The sequence below is a fragment of the Rattus norvegicus genome, chromosome 1, assembly GCF_036323735.1.
Source record: "Rattus norvegicus strain BN/NHsdMcwi chromosome 1, GRCr8, whole genome shotgun sequence".
Classification (NCBI taxonomy): domain Eukaryota; kingdom Metazoa; phylum Chordata; class Mammalia; order Rodentia; family Muridae; genus Rattus; species Rattus norvegicus.
In genome coordinates, this window is record NC_086019.1 from 56771413 (window position 1) to 56787021 (window position 15609).

A 15609-nucleotide genomic window follows, 5' to 3' on the forward strand; every position below is an offset into this window, starting at 1 on the left:
TTCAGTTTCTCTCTGTGTGACATTTTTCTTCACAGACGGAATCTTAAATGTAAATGTGGGTGTTGTGTGTGGTGGGAAGCATCTGTGTTATCTGAGAGCTTCAGTAACTAAGAGCAGCTGAAGCACAGAATGAGGACTTGAGCACTAGTGTGCTCTTGGGACAAGAGAGTGTCCACGGGACATTCACAAGTATGAAAACCTCAAGAGAGAGGCGAATCCTCAGTGAGAATTGGACATCCCAGGGGAGGGGAGGGGAGGAGACCCAGCAGTGATGGAAGTGGGTGGGAAGGTCCTGGGACTGCAGAGGGCTTTCTCCAATGGAGGTTGATGACAAAACCCCAGGGCAAAAGAAAAGGCAGTGCTCTGACTATGAGTAGCAAACAGTACACACAGACTGGTTAGCACTTGATAATAGCAGCTTACCAGCTACTTTGGGGATGTGACCACACAGTGCTTTTCAGACCACCCTAGGATCACCTCAAGAGAGACAAGTAGGGGTCCATTCCAATATGTAACTTGAGGAGGGAAAGTTAAAGAACAGAGTTAGAGCTGTTCTGCTATTTAGACTTAGTGATTGCCTTTGTTACTATAGGAGTTCTCCATTGTGGAGTGCATTCAATGGGCTGGGTGCTTTCCCACGTACTTATGAACTTCATTTTTAGAAGAAGCTACAATGTAGATTAAGTTTTTAATTTATATCACTTAATTAGGTAATTCTTTGAGTACGCACACCCACACACACATCACACACACACATACACACACACACACACACACACATACCACACATTAAACAATTAGCAGAAACAAAGGACTCATAAGGCACAGTGTGTGTACAAACTGCCAACACCAGGGAGTCCCACAGGGAACTCGGTGCTGACATAAAGGGCGGCAGGCCCCGCTGGTGCTCTGCTTGTACTGGATGAGGCTCCCTTCATCCCCACACAGCAGAGCCACATCCTTTGGAGAGAACACTGCTGCTCTGCTGTCTTAACGATTGCATAGAATCCCCTTCTACAAATGAGCTATAATCTATTCAGCCAGACCCCTTTAAGGAATGTTTGGATGGCTGCCAATCCATTGCTTTTAAACCCCATTGTGCAAGGGATACCATGATTTCACAAATGGTCAACTGCCCAGACTCAGCTTCTCAAATCTGATTCCAGCATATCCCTCGACATCCTCATGGGGTTTGCTTTTCCAGCTCCAATCCTAAGCAAGGCCATATTTTCTCTTTACAGACAACTAAAACAATACATCGCTGTCTGTGGACAGGAGCAAAACTGGGACCCAGCTGTCTCAGTAGGCCAAACAATGAACATACTGTCATATGTAAAACAGTGCCCTCTTCCCACCGATTTCTAACAGTGTAATTGCCGTGCGATGGAGTTATTTTTATTTTATGATATAGTAAATATCTTTTCAATTTCTCATTTTAGCAAGCTGGGGAAATGAATAGAGTACTCAGTAAAGTGCTCGCCTTGTAAGTCTGAAGACCTGAGTTCACTCTCTAATACACATATTAATAAAGCAAAACAGCTGGGTGGGGCTAGAGCTGCCTTTAATCCCAACACTCGATGGGCAGAGGCGGACAGATCTCTGTGAGCCTGAGGCCAGCCTGGTCTACAGAGAGTATTCCAGGACAGCAGTGGCTACAAAATAAACCATGAAGATTGAGAGGGAGAGGGAGAGGGAGAGGGGGAGGGGGAGGGGGAGGGGGAGGGGGAAGAGGAAGAGGAGGGGGAGGGGGAGGGGGAGGGGGAGGGGGAGGGGGAGGAAGAGAGAAAAGAGAAGAGAAGAGAAGAGAAGAGAAGAGAAGAGAAGAGAAGCGAAGCGAAGCGAAGCGAAGCGAAGCGAAGAGAAGAGAAGAGAAGAGAAGAGAAGAGAAGAGAAGAGAAGAGAAGAGAAGAGAAGAGAAGAGAAGAGAAGATCCAAGCATGGTAGTGCACACTTCCAATCCCGGCACTGGCAAGATGGAGCCAGGCAAATCCCTGGGGCTAAATGGCCAGTCTAATGCTCTGACCAGGCCAACTGGTGTTGCCGTTGGCAGGAGTCAGGGGCAGCATTTCTATACTCATGTCCTCAGGCCCTACTCACCTGCACACAATCAAGGTTCAGGGTCCTCTCTCCCATGTGCTGCTGCTTCTAAGAGATTGGCCAGCTCATGGAATGACAAAGAGGGCACATATGTGTAATATGTAAGGTGTGTTGATTGCTTTCCTGGGTGTGTACCCACGCAGAGTTCTCCAGCAGAGTGCAAACTGGTGCACAGGGCTCATCGTGTGGTACAGCCCTTGACTTCACCCATCCGGCTGATTAAAACCATCTGTGTGTTTTAATTGGCATCTCAGCACTGTGCGTGCACCCAGGCATTTCTGGATGTTTATGGACTGGTGCTGTTTCTGTAAACCATGCATTCTTACCCCCTTTAATTTTCTATTGAGTAATTGAAGCACTTTTTTCCCTCTTGGCCACTTTTGGTCATAGATACTGGGAAGACTACTTTTTTATCTGGGAACAGTCAACCACCCCGACCCCTCATGATATTTTTTTCGTCTTTACTTTGACACATGCTATTTTTTCTTTTGTATAAAATGTTTCAGAAAATCTATGTGTCCAAATTAACTAATTAATTGCATCTTTTATGACTTGAAGTTTACAAGCTATTAAAAAAAAACCTTTTGTGTTGAAGTTTATGAGAAGGAAGTTTTCTCAAGTATCACACAATACACAGGAAAAGGAAAAGTTACTTGAAACAATGTATTTCTAGGTACGATTAGTCTCAGTGGGTGTCTGTGCTTGCTTTGTACAAGCTGCTTTTGCTTCATGAAGAAAACTGAAATGGGTCTGGGAGTTAGTGGTGCACACTTTTAATCCTAGCACATTGGAGATAGAGGCAGGAGGAGCTCTTCCAGTTTAAGGCCAATCTGACCTATGTAATGAATTTCAGGACAGCCAGGGATGTCATTGAAGGACCTCATGTCAAAAAAACAAAAAACAAAAAAGGAGAAAGGGAGGGTATGTGGGGAGGGAAAAGGAAGACCAGGAATGGTGTAGCCACACACTTCATTAGAAATGAGGTTTGCTGGAGCTTCCTAATAGGGAATATGGGGATGAGATGGTGAGGAGGGTGGAACTGAGGGTGAGTCATTCATTACCAGTGCAATTCATGAGTTCTAGTCATTCATTAGCAATGGAAGACAGTCTTGTCTCGGGTCCTTACCATTAACCACACGAGGGAGCCTGGCTCAGGTTGTGACCTAACTCAGGGACTGTGAAGACAGGAGTCAGTGTTTCCAACCTCCTGCTGACCCAAGGAACTCAATCCCAAGTGGCTGTGATGGATGAACCGGTCAGTCACAGGCTCTCCCTTATCCACAGTCCCAGGGAGAGCTCTCCAGGCTGCTCCATAGGCCACCCAATGCTGCCCTTGGCAGAGCACAGGGTCAGCTCTCCTGCTCTCCTGCCCTCAGGGCAGGCTCACCTCTACTCTAGAGTCCAGAGCCAGCTCCCAAGTGCTGCTCAGTCAAGGCTCTGGGTCCACTCTCCCAAGAGCTACAGCCTGGGAGGGACTGGGTGTGTCTCAGGGCGCGAAACAAAATAATTGGGACTAAGGAAAGGAAGAGATGGCAGAAGAATTGGTAACTGACGAAGGACTCTGTAAATATTTGTAAATAATTTTAAAAAATTTGTGTATGAGTGTTTGTGTGTGTGTGTGTGTGTGTGTGTGTGTGTGTGTGTGTGTGTGTGCGTGCGCGCGCACATGTGTATATGTAGTACCCACGGAAGCCAGAAAAGGCCACTGGATCCTGGGGCTAGAGTTACTGATGACTGTAAGTCACCATGCGTGCTGGGTAACCTTGGTCCTCTGCAAGAGCAGCAATGGCTCTTTGTTACTGAGTCATCTCTCCAGACCCTGATAGGGAAGATTTTGAAAAACTGTTTTAAACATGGTGGTAGGCACCATTCAACACATGTGCAAACACTTCCAAATCTTATAGTTGTCTTAACTGTCAAGAATTATTAAAATGGACACATGTTTAAAGAATAATTTTTATTTAAAAATCCTAAGTTCTGAGAGGAGCAAAGGAGAATCCTTTCTGTTCCTCGCCAAACAACATCAACAATAAAAAGCTCCCAACTCTTGATTCGTTTTGTGAAAACATAGGAGAGAGCGACTTGATGGGGCATTACATTGTACCTTAATGAAAAATGTCCAGCCGGGACAAGAGGCAACCAGCTCTCCCCAGACTGCCATCGTCCTTGCCTCCTGTGCACATAGCACTCTCCAGCTGAGGTCCCTTTCAAAGGATGGGAATCGTCTGCCCCGTCTTCCTGTCAGGGCAGGTCCCCAGGTGGGACCCTGAGGAAGGGACCTGAAACTTCCAAAGAACGGAGGAACTTGTGCCACTTGATGCAAGCAAAGACAGTTTCTACCTGCCTGAGATTTTTATTACAAAGGTTGTTCAACTGGACAATTACAACTCGAGAATTGCCCAGAAATCCAAGCGTCCTCCTCCTTGCCAGAGTACAGTCTCTAAACACGACCACCACTGTCTGCTAGGTCATCTCTGAGAGTGCTGTCTCACCCAGATGAATACTTGGCCTAGGTAGGCTGTGACTCAGATGGTGAATAATGTGGTTCTCAACTATCCTATTGCTGCGACCCTTTAATATCGTTCCTTGAATTGTGGTGGCCCCCTAATCATAAAACTATTTCTGGTGCTACTTCATAACTGTAATTTTCCTGCTGTTATGAATCCTAATCTAAGTATCTGTGTTTTCTGATGGTCTTAGGTGACCCCTGTGACTTGAACCCCAAAGGGGAACGACCTACAGGTTGAGAGCTGCTGATGTAGAAGAATGAGAGCTGGGCCTGTCAGGAGGGGCTCTGAGGGGTTTCCTGGGAGGAAGCCACCTAAGGGTCCAGGGTTGAGGACCTAGTGCTCTGCACAGAGGAACCCACCACACCCAGTCCAACAGTCTCTCAGAGAATTCCAGGGTCTGTCCAGTTTAGGCTGGATCTCAGAGGGCTGTGAGTGAGAAAGGGAGAGGCCCTGTTATAAAAACTGAAGGCCTTAGGAGCACAGTGTCCTTACTGAGCTCCTAGAATGTTCGTTGTCATGGCTCAGTGCTGGGTTCCTGCGTCCACGGCCCTGTCTGTCCATGCTCGTGGCCTCAGTCATTTTAGACTCCTAGGTCTGTGCAATGGTTGTCTCACCATTGCTAGCTGTGCTGAGAGAGCAGAGACTGGGCTGACAGATGAGGCGATTGAGGATGCAGAGCCACTTTGAGGCCTTTGGGCATCCATAGAGGCGATACCGGAAGAGGGGGCTCTGCCTTGTCACTGGTGACAGTGAAGCATGCCGGTGAGGCACCTGAAGGAGTAACAAATTTGACAGAAGGGACAGGAACTCCCAGCGCCCAATCCTATGGAGGCCACTTAGAGGCAGACTATGACCAGCACACAGTGGTCCAGCATGTAAGGACCCCATTAGGACACATGACCTTCTTGGCCCTGAGGTGGGCCCTATTACCCAGTGCTTCCTGGGGCCTTGGAATGCCACAGGGCCAATTTCCCTATGTGAAGAAGATGCAGAAAAATCTACGAGGTCATCTTTCACAAACAGCTATTTTATTCTCAGAGTCGGATAAACACATTGAGAAGACGTATATTCTCCACTAAGAGTGAGGCGAGAACTTGTGCCAAGAGGAGGTGTGTGATGTGACCCTGGTCGGCAAAAGGGCTCTGGTCTTTACCAGCTTTGGACTGGTTTTCAACCTCCACCAGGAAGAGTGATGCCTTTGAGGTGCTCTCTTGCCACCTGGCATCTCTTCATTTGCTTTCATCCTTCCACAGCTGACCTGGAAGGTGACAGCTCTCACAGCGCTCCCTTCTGCAGGTCCGTGTCCACACGTGGGTCCACTTCAATACTGGGACTGCAGAGATGCAGCATCCGGCATCCTCTAGTGATCTTCTAAAAGGCAATGACACATGTGAGAGGGACTCTGGGACCTCTGCTGGACAGGGCATCTCTCCAGCTGTGGTCACCCTGTTCCAAACTGCTCTCCAAGCTTCTCGGAACCTCTTCCCCTCATCTCCTAGCCCCCACCCCATACCACCCTCTCCTCCCTCAGCATCTCCTTCTCTTCCTTCTCCAACTTCATCCTCCTACATTGGTTAGTATCCTGCTGTCTCTTTCTAGTTGAATGTATTTTAGTATTCCCATGAGCAGGATGAACATGGCAGTTACAGTCGGCAATGACAGATGTGCTGGTAGCTTAGACTTAACCATCGTCCCACGGTGTTTTAGACCTAGCTTCCCCGTGCATCGTCCCATAGACATACACACTATGATAACCTGCCAGTTGACTCAGACACGAGCAAAATAGATACAAATTCAGCAATGTACCTGGGCAGTGTTGGATGCTTGCTCTCTGGATTCCTTCCATGTTCTTCATTTCTGGGGAACAACTCTGTTGTGCCCCAGGGGAGGTTTTTTTCTGGACGGAATGCAGCAACACAGGTTCATCAGGCCATTTCGGATGTTCTTGAGCCACCCCCTAAATCTTTTGGGCCAGGGCCTGCTTGCGACAGGCTTAACCTCTGCTGAGTCACTGGATTTGTCTTCTGTGCTTTCAGTGTTGATGGTCTTCTTGCCTCTGCTGTGCACTGAAGAAAAGCAGGGGTCACTAATAGAAATTCTGTGGGTTAGCTCCACTGTGGGTGCTATCTGACGTGGCCTGCAGAGAAGACCGCCAGGCCAACTGGCCCTCTTGACTAATCGATGACTAGGAGTCTGGCCGAGGTCAGAACCTTGACTATCGGAGGATGACCCGAGCCATCTAGGCTCGCTTCCTCGACTTCTGAGCCCTCGCACTGAAGTAGCAGGGTAATCAAGGGTCGGGAATGGGGTCATGCATGGATGAGGCCGGGTTGGGTTGTCACACTCCTGAAGAGCCTGCTTTTCCAATAGGTAATAACAAGCCATACTTTGGTTGAATTTCTTCTGATCGAGGGAGTCTTTAACCTCTTGGGCTTCAAATCCAATGTCCTGCATTGCTCTAAGAATGGCTGGGTCTGGCCTGAGGGGGATGAGTTCCTTACAAGGTTGTGGGAACCCCTCTGAGTCTATCTTAAGCCAGGGATGAGTCAAAAGATCAGGAATTGTGGGCCTCTGCTGGGAGTTCACTTTCAATAAAAGACTCAGCAGGTCTTGTAGCTCTTCTGACAGGCCAGGTGGGACAACGTACGTCCCTAACACAATTTGCCTTCGGAGTAGCGGTATGCTGGCAGCCTCAAATGGGACCTTTCCAACTGTCATATAATAAAGAATTACTCCTAGGGCCCACACGTCGACCTTGGGGCCCTCATAAAATTTCCCGAGTAACAGCTCAGGAGCAGAAAATGCATAAGTCCCATAGGGCTTTCTCAACTTTTGCCCAGGCCGCACTTGAGTGGCAGAACCAAAATCAATGATTTTAATTCTTCCCTTGGTATCGACTAACAGATTATCGGGTTTAAGGTCCCGGTGTATAATGCCTTCTTCATGGCAGTATCCCACAGCACTTAATAATTGTCTGAATATGCCCCGTGCTTCATCCTCCTGCAGATGGCCAGCCTCTTTGATGTGAGAATAAAGCTGGTTCCCCTTGGCCAACTCCATGATGAGGTATGTTATCTTTTCAGTGTCAATGACTTGTATGAGAGATACAATATTTGGGTGGTTGATCCTCATCATGATTTCTACCTCAGATGTGACCTGCTGGCACCACTGTTGTCTCTTGAGGATCATTTTGACAGCCACGGGGGTACCTGTGAGGCGGTGCACGGCCAACTTCACGGCCGCGTGGAAACCATGGCCGATGGTATTCAAAACCAAATATTGAGAGCAGAAACTCTCTGTGCAAGAGCTGCCCTGAGATCGGAGCCTTTCTGACTCCCGTTTGCTCCGGAAGCTCATTGGAGGTAACAGAGTATAAATGCTACCTAAGAGGAAGGAAAAAGAAATAAAGGGAAGAAAGAGAGCTAAGATGGAAAGTAAAATAGTGAAAAATAAGAAAAACAGAAAACTAAAACCAACCAAAACAACAACAGAAACCCTCAAAAGTAAAACAACGTACAAAGCCAAGGAAATCCTAAGTAAAAAACTATATACTAGTCACTAGGAGGGAGGAGCACAGCTCAGCCACACTAAGATCAACATCACTGATTGTGTAAGAAAAAGAATGTACAATGAAATGAACGATCAAAGAAATTAAAACTATTAACAGTTAGAAAACCCAAGCTACAGAAAATGAAATGAAACAAAATCAACTTCCAAACAAGCAAAACTACATAAAAGCTAAAAACCTAGAGATTAAAACAAAATAGAACGCACTCATCAAAACTCCTAGAATATAGAAAGTATTAAAGAGACAACTCTAAGGAAACGTCCCAGTGAACAATTGGGATTAATTGAGATAGGGGTCTTCAAAGGGTTTTTCTCACAAGTCATGCATGGCTAAGGAATGTATGGCTAAGAAATATATATGTATATGTTCACCATCTTGGGCCATTAGGGAGATGAAAACTAAAACTAGTTTGAGACTTCATCTTATTCTAATCAGAATGGCAAAGGCAACAATGCTGGGGTGCATGTGGGGGATGGAGACCCTCATGCACAGTGTCCGTGGGAGGATATAAACTGAGGTGGCCACTGTAGTGTGGGGGTTCCTCAGAAAACTAGAAATAGGTGTGCCACCTGATACAGCTACGCCATTCCTGGGATATACTCAAGGAACAATATTTCCTGCTGCAAAGACACTTGTTCATCCATGTTCACTACTGTTTCATTTGTTCACGGTGCAGGGAATGTAGACAGCCTAGGTATCCGTCCAGGTGATGAATGACTAATGCGAGTGTGGTACCTACACACAGTGGAATGTCATTCAGATGTAAAAGAAACTGAAATTATCAAGTTTCCAACTAAATGCTTGGAGCTAGACAAGGTTACACTAAGTGAGCTCACCCAGACTCAAGATAACAAACACAGCATGTTCTTACTCATATGCACATCCTTGCAAGAAGTCTTCAGATTTAATAGTACAACTCTCATATCTCAGAGAAATTTCTTGGTGCAATTGCACAGAAACTCATAGCTGCTAAAAGACTGGAGAATACCTGTTGACAAAGTGCTCAGGGAAAACAGGTGTGGTGGTGTGTCCACATTCCCTCCCTCCCTCCCTCCATGGCTCAGGGACTATAATGGAAAACAAGGGCAGAGACATTGTAAGATTCTGGGGTTGGGAAGAGACGTATCAAAATATCTTCTCAACACATGACCACCTCATTCATAAACTCCCAACAGCTGTGACTGCCTGCATCAGATCTCCACAAAATCAAGCAGTCCTGCATGACTAACCCAGAGTGGGAACATTGACAGTTGATGACACATAGGGAAGAGAGTCATTCCCCACACTCAGGAACACAGGACACCAGGTTATTAAAAAACCATGAATTTGTGGGTTGTGGCAGGTGACTGTGAAGATGGATGTGGGAGGAGTTGGTGAAGGATGCAGGGAGTGAAGAGGATCCAAATACATTCAATGGAAGATGAAATTCTCCAAGAATTTATATAACATTTAAAAACCACAAATAATCACAAACTCAAATCCCCAGTTAGAGTAAAAACAGCAATAACCAAAACTCCCATGCATAAAGAGTCCTATGAGAGGTACCCAAATCCCATGGGGGAGACAGCTGGACTCTCAGAAGTGAGGAGAATTCTGGGAGCATGGGGGAGGCCACCAATTCTCCTCACGTTCCTGGCAGAAGAGGAACCTGCCTAGAGCCCCGTGCACCCAGGATCCTAGGAGCAGTCAGGCAGTCTCTCCCTGTGCAAGAATTGAAAGCCATTCACAAGGGGCGAAGACATACTAGAGAGCAGTTCTAAGACCATCAGTTCTGCTCCAAGGGTCCTGCCTGAAGCCCTCAGGACACACCAACCCAGGAGCAGTCTGGGATAGAACCCTTTCAGTTCCTGCCTCCAACCAGAGCTGAGCCAGTCCCAAAGCTCTCTGTACCCAGAAATGACTGTGTGAAAGCCGGTCTCCAGGATTGCTGATACACAGGCTTACAGGAGGGTCAAGCCACTGTTATCGTCAGCAAGACCAGATAACACCAGAGACAACAGGATGGCAATTGAAAATTGCAGCAACCTAAGGATAATAGGGATGGAAGAGAGAAAGATTCCCAACTTAAAGGGCCAGTAAATATCTTCAAAAAATTATTGAAGGTAACATCCCTAACCTAAAATAAAAGATGCCCATAAACATCCAGGACGCCTAGAGAACTCCAAATAGATTGGACCACAAAAGAAACACCAAATGCACAAAACAAAGACAGAATATTAAAAGCAGTAAGGGTAAAAGGTCACGTAACATATAAAGGCAGACCTATCAGAATTGCCGCAGACTCCTCACCAGAGACCTTGAAAGCCAGAAGATCCTGGGCAGATGTCAAACAGACCCTAAGAGAACAAAAATGCCAGACCAGGTTACTGTATCCAGCAAAATTCTCAACCAGCATAGCTGGAGAAAAGAAGATATTACATGGCAAAACCAAATTTACACAATATCTTTCCACAAATCCATCCCTAAAAAGGATAACAGATGGAAAACTCCAACACAAGGAGCGAAACTACCCCTTAGAAAAAGGAAGAACGTAATCCCCTTGCAACACACACAAAAGAGAGCTACACAAACATAATTCCACCTCTAGCAACGAAAACAACAGGAGACAGCAATCCTTAGATCCTATTCCTTAATATCTCGTACCAGCAATGGACTCAATTCCCCAATAAAAAGACATAGTCCAACAGGCTGGACATGTAAAAGAGGACCCAGAATTTTGCTGCATTGAGGAAACATACCTCAGTGTCAAAGACAGCCTCTACCTCAGAGTAAAAGTCTGGAAAACAATTTTCCAAGCAGATGGTCCCAAGGAACAAGCTGGAGTCGCCATTCTAACGTCTAACAAAATTGACTTTCAACCAAAAGTTATCAAAAAACTTTCATATTCATCAATGGAAAAATCCACCAAGATGAACTCTCAATCCTGAATATCTCTGCTTCAAATGCAAGGGCACCTATATTCATAAAAGTATACTTAGTCAAGCTCAAAGCACACATTGCACCTCACACAATAATCATTGGAGACTTCAACACCCCACTCTCATCAATGGACAGATCATGGAAACAGAAACTAAACAGAGACATAGCTAGTCTGACAGAAGTTTAGGAACCAAATGGATTTAACATATTTATAGAATATTTCATCGTAAAACAAAAGAATATACCTTCTTTTCAGTACCTCAAGATACCTTCCCCCAAACTGACCATATAATTAGTCACAAAACAGGTCTCAACAGATACAAGATTGAAACCAACATTAGCACAAAATTCTCCAAATTGTAAACATAAGAAAAACAAAAGAGAATTAAAAAATAACAACCTCAACAACTCTGAAAGCCAAAAACAATCCAAGCAAAGAAAACCAAAAAATAAAATCAGAAGCATAAAAGGTTAAAACTCAGATAATCCCTGGGTCGTGATGGTCCATACCTTTCCTCCCAGCACTCAGGAGGCAGAGGCAGGAAGATCTCTGAGTTTGAGGACTGCCTGGTCTATAGAGAAAGTTCCAGGGTACTCAGGGCTAAGCAGAAAAACCTATCCTTAGGAAAATAAACAAAGAAAAAACCCAAACCCAAACCCAAACCCAAACCCAAACCCAAACCCAAACACCCTCCAATATCCCCAGGCTAGGGAGATAGTTCAGTAGTTAATTAGCAAAACTCAAGGGAAAATGTTCTGATCTTTAAAACCCATATAAAAGCTGTCAACCGTAAAATTTTAATTTTGGATTATGAAGTAGATCAAAGATCTCAACATAAAATCAGACACACTAAATGTAATACAAACAGTGTTGAACTCATTGGTTCAGGAGACAACTTCCTGAACAGAACACCAATAGCTCAGATACTAAGATCAACAATGGGACCTCATGAAACTGAAATCTTCTGAAGTGCAGAGGACACTGTCTTTAGGACAAAACAACAGCCTAAAGAGTGTGGAAAGATCTGCATGATCCTACATCTGACAGAGGGCTAATATCCAAAATACATAAAGAAGCCAAGAAGCTAGACATTGTGAATGCAAACAACCCAATTGAAAAGGGGCACAGAGCCAGAGAATTTTCAAGTGAGGAATCTCTAAAGGCTGAGAAGCACTTAAAGAAAAGTTCAACGTACTTAGTCATCAACAAAATACAAATCAAAATGACTCTGAAATTCCATTTTTCACCCATCAGAATGTGTAAGATCTAAAACTCAAGTGACATCACATGCTGTTGAAGATATGGAGCAAGAAGAACACTCTTCCATTGTTGCTGGGAGTACCAACTTGCACAACCACTCTGGAAATCAATTTGGCCGTTTCTTAGAAAATCGGGAATAGTTCTAACTCAAGACCCACCTATACCACTCCCAGGCATATATCCAAAAGATGTTTCACCATACCACAGGCAACTTCCTCAACTGTATTCATAACAGCCTTATTCATAACAGCCAGAAACGTGAAACCACCCAGATGTCCCTCAGTGAAGAATGGATAAGAAAATGTGGTTCATTTACACAATGGGATATTACTCAGTTATTAAAAGGAGGACACCGTGAAACTTGAACGCCAATGATTAGAAACTGAACATGTCATCCGGAGTGACGTAACCCAGACCCAGAAGGACAAACCTAGTATGTATACACTTATAAATGGATATTAGCTACAAAGTGCAGGATAACCATGCTATAATCAACAGACCCCAAAAAAGCTGAATAAGGATGACTCAAGGCAGGATGCTTGAATCTCATTCAAAAGGGAAATTCAAAAAGTTGAGTGGAGGGAGGCAACTGATGGGGAGAGGATTGGGGACAAGAACAGGGCAGGGCACAGAGGGAGGGGAAAGGAGAAGGCTGGGTTTGGGCAATGCATCTCTGGCATGAAGGAGACTGGGGGTGGGAGGTTCCAGGGAGTCAGAGTGATGCTAGCTGAGCCTACTAGCAGCTGGGGTTGGAGAGACTGACATACCCATGTCCTGTAGGTAGAAAGGATTTTCACTAGGGGAAGGGGGACACTAACCAACCCACAAAACCTTCAAACCAACATTTGTCTTACTTACAAGATGTTCAGGGATAAAGGTAGAGCAGAGATTGAAGGAAAGTCCAACTAATGACCGGCTGAACTTGAGACCCAGCACATGGGACAGAGCATTGTTAATTATATTCTATGACTTGCAGACATGACTTAATGTAAGTGTCTTCTTCTGACAATTGGAGCAGAGGCTATCTCTTACTCTGTTGCCTGACTTTGGATCCCTTTCCCCTACATGGGCTGGTTTTTCTAGCCTTAGTGGGTGAGGATAAACTTAGTCCTGCTATTTCAGGGCAGAGTGATACCCAAGGGGTTGGCTACTTCTTCTCTAAGAAGGGAAGGGAATTATAGGAAGAGGGGCAGTGAGGTGGCACTAGGAGGAGAGGAGAGAGGGAGGGGCTGTGATTGGGATGTAAAGTGAATAAACAAATAAACTTAAACCAAAATATGGTAGATGCTTACCTTAGGAACAATGGCCAAGCTGACTGCCAGCCTCAATACTTTTCCTCACACAGGTGTTCTCACACTTACAACTAGTGTACGTACGTCACAACAGACACTCACACACAAGTTGGGCACACACACACCCACACACACAGATGCACTCACAGTCACCCCCAAGTATACCAACACACACACACACACACACACACACACACACACAAAGGTACTCACACACTCAAGTAAACTTAAAACACAACATACATGCACACGCAAACACGCAAACACACACACACAACACACACACACAAAAGCGACCCTCCACACAAACACTGACCTAGACACACATACACAAGCTACTCACAAATCAATCAAATGCAAAATCCACACACTGCTCACTAGATCCACCAAAATCACCAAAGTCTCCACTCCACCACTCCTCTAAACACACTCAAGGAAATCCAGGCCTGGCTACAGCTTAACATCTGTTGGCTGGACCGCCTCACAATCACTCCTCATGAGGTCACAATAGGACCTGTCCTTGCATGGTTGGGAAGGACTCCAAGGCTCTGGCTTAGGTTGGCTATGGGGAGCCTTTAGGCTTTTATAAATCAAAGCCTGCAGGGTGGTTTGCTGTCCTTAGTTCTCTGAACTTTTGCTGTGCCTCCTCCTTTAAATTCCTTATGTCTACCTTCCATGGGTCCCTTTTAATTCCAACTGAAGGGTTTAAGAAGATGCTACAGATATATATATATATATATATATATATATATATATATATATATATATATGTGTGTGTGTGTGTGTGTGTGTGTGTGTGTGTGTGTGTGTGTGTGTGTGTGTGTAATCTTCTCTTTAAGACCTGGGTGGCTGCTGCCTTTCTGACATTACTGTAGCCACTTTGTTTTAATACCAGTCACCAGCCTTCTTACATTATTACAGAGGACCTTTCTCATGCCCAGCTAATCATTAACTACATATCGCACTAAGTTGTGTGGTCTGTTGTTCCTGGAAATTACCCTAACCTGTGCCCTCCTTTAGGGCCAATCATAGTTAAGTTCAGTTAGAATTGCTTTGTATGCTAGTAACAATAACCTTGGACCCGAACCAACTACCCAACTCCCTGGGAAGACTTTCGGCACCTGTGTATGAGCTCTTAGTTGCTAAGAGCTTCTGTGGTTTTGCCTTTCATACTGCAGTCCTTGGAAATAGGGTTGCAGTCTCTACTCCCCTGTGTGACATGTGTCCCTGACCAATCAGTCCCAGGATATATGTTCCATAAACTGTCCCTGCTTGACTGAAATGGCTGTCTGGTTTGTGGGGTGATTCCTGCACCCCAACACTGCTCATGAGACATAATAAAGAAGCTTATTACCATCTGTAGGGTGACAGGAAGATGCCTTCCTCACAGCTTCCAAGGCTTTTGATTCTCATCTGCCCTGCAAAGTGTGAAGACCTGATTTTGAACCCATGCGAAAGTTGAGCCCACACCTGTAATACCAGAGCTTTTAGGAAGCAGGAAAAGCAGGAGAGACAGAAATTTGCCTGGGAGCTTGTCGTTCAGGCAGCCTGCCATGTGCAACATCAAACCACACACCTAGTTCCAAACAAGGTAAGATAAGGTCTGACAAAAATGTCCTCTAACCTCCACACACAAGGTGGGACACATCCATAACAGTGTACATACAAGACTGCTTCATTCTTTTCTCTCTCTCTCTCTCTCTCTCTCTCTCTCTCTCTCTCTCTCTCTCTCACACACACACACACACACACACATACACACACACAAGCACACACATACCACACCACACACATTCCCACCCTTTATTACAAACACACAGACTTACACTCACACAGACTCACAGAATGGGTGAGTATACACAACACTATACAAAAACAACAACACAAACACTCTTTAGGAACTATGATTTTCTAGTAAAATTTTCCTTCAAAATTGAGGAAGAAAACTAAGAAACTCCCACA

At 45.1% G+C, this 15609-nt stretch overlaps 1 protein-coding gene across 2 annotated transcripts; it reads right to left on the reverse strand.

The window, feature by feature from the left end:
• Positions 1-5618: 5618 nt before the first annotated feature.
• Positions 5619-14321, reverse strand: LOC134482784 (sperm motility kinase 3A-like). 2 transcript variants are annotated; one of them, XR_010059332.1, is made up of 3 exons: positions 13648-14315; positions 6414-6673; positions 5619-5978 (listed from the first exon to the last, which is right to left on the reverse strand). XR_010059332.1 is itself a non-coding variant. In XM_063276975.1 (3 exons), exon 2 carries the CDS (start codon positions 7962-7964, stop codon positions 6459-6461), a length of 1506 nt encoding a protein of 501 aa, XP_063133045.1. In that variant the 5' UTR covers positions 7965-7990; positions 13648-14321; the 3' UTR covers positions 5619-5978; positions 6414-6458. The 2 variants fall into 2 exon arrangements, 1 of the variants encoding a protein (XP_063133045.1); XM_063276975.1 differs by having other exon boundaries at positions 6414-7990; positions 13648-14321.
• Between the last annotated feature and the right edge of the window lie 1288 nt (positions 14322-15609).

Coding starts and splice junctions, on each gene's coding strand:
- LOC134482784 (XM_063276975.1), bottom strand. CDS start 7,964: ATGAGCTTCCGGAGCAAACGGGAGTCAGAAAGGCTCCGATCTCAGGGC.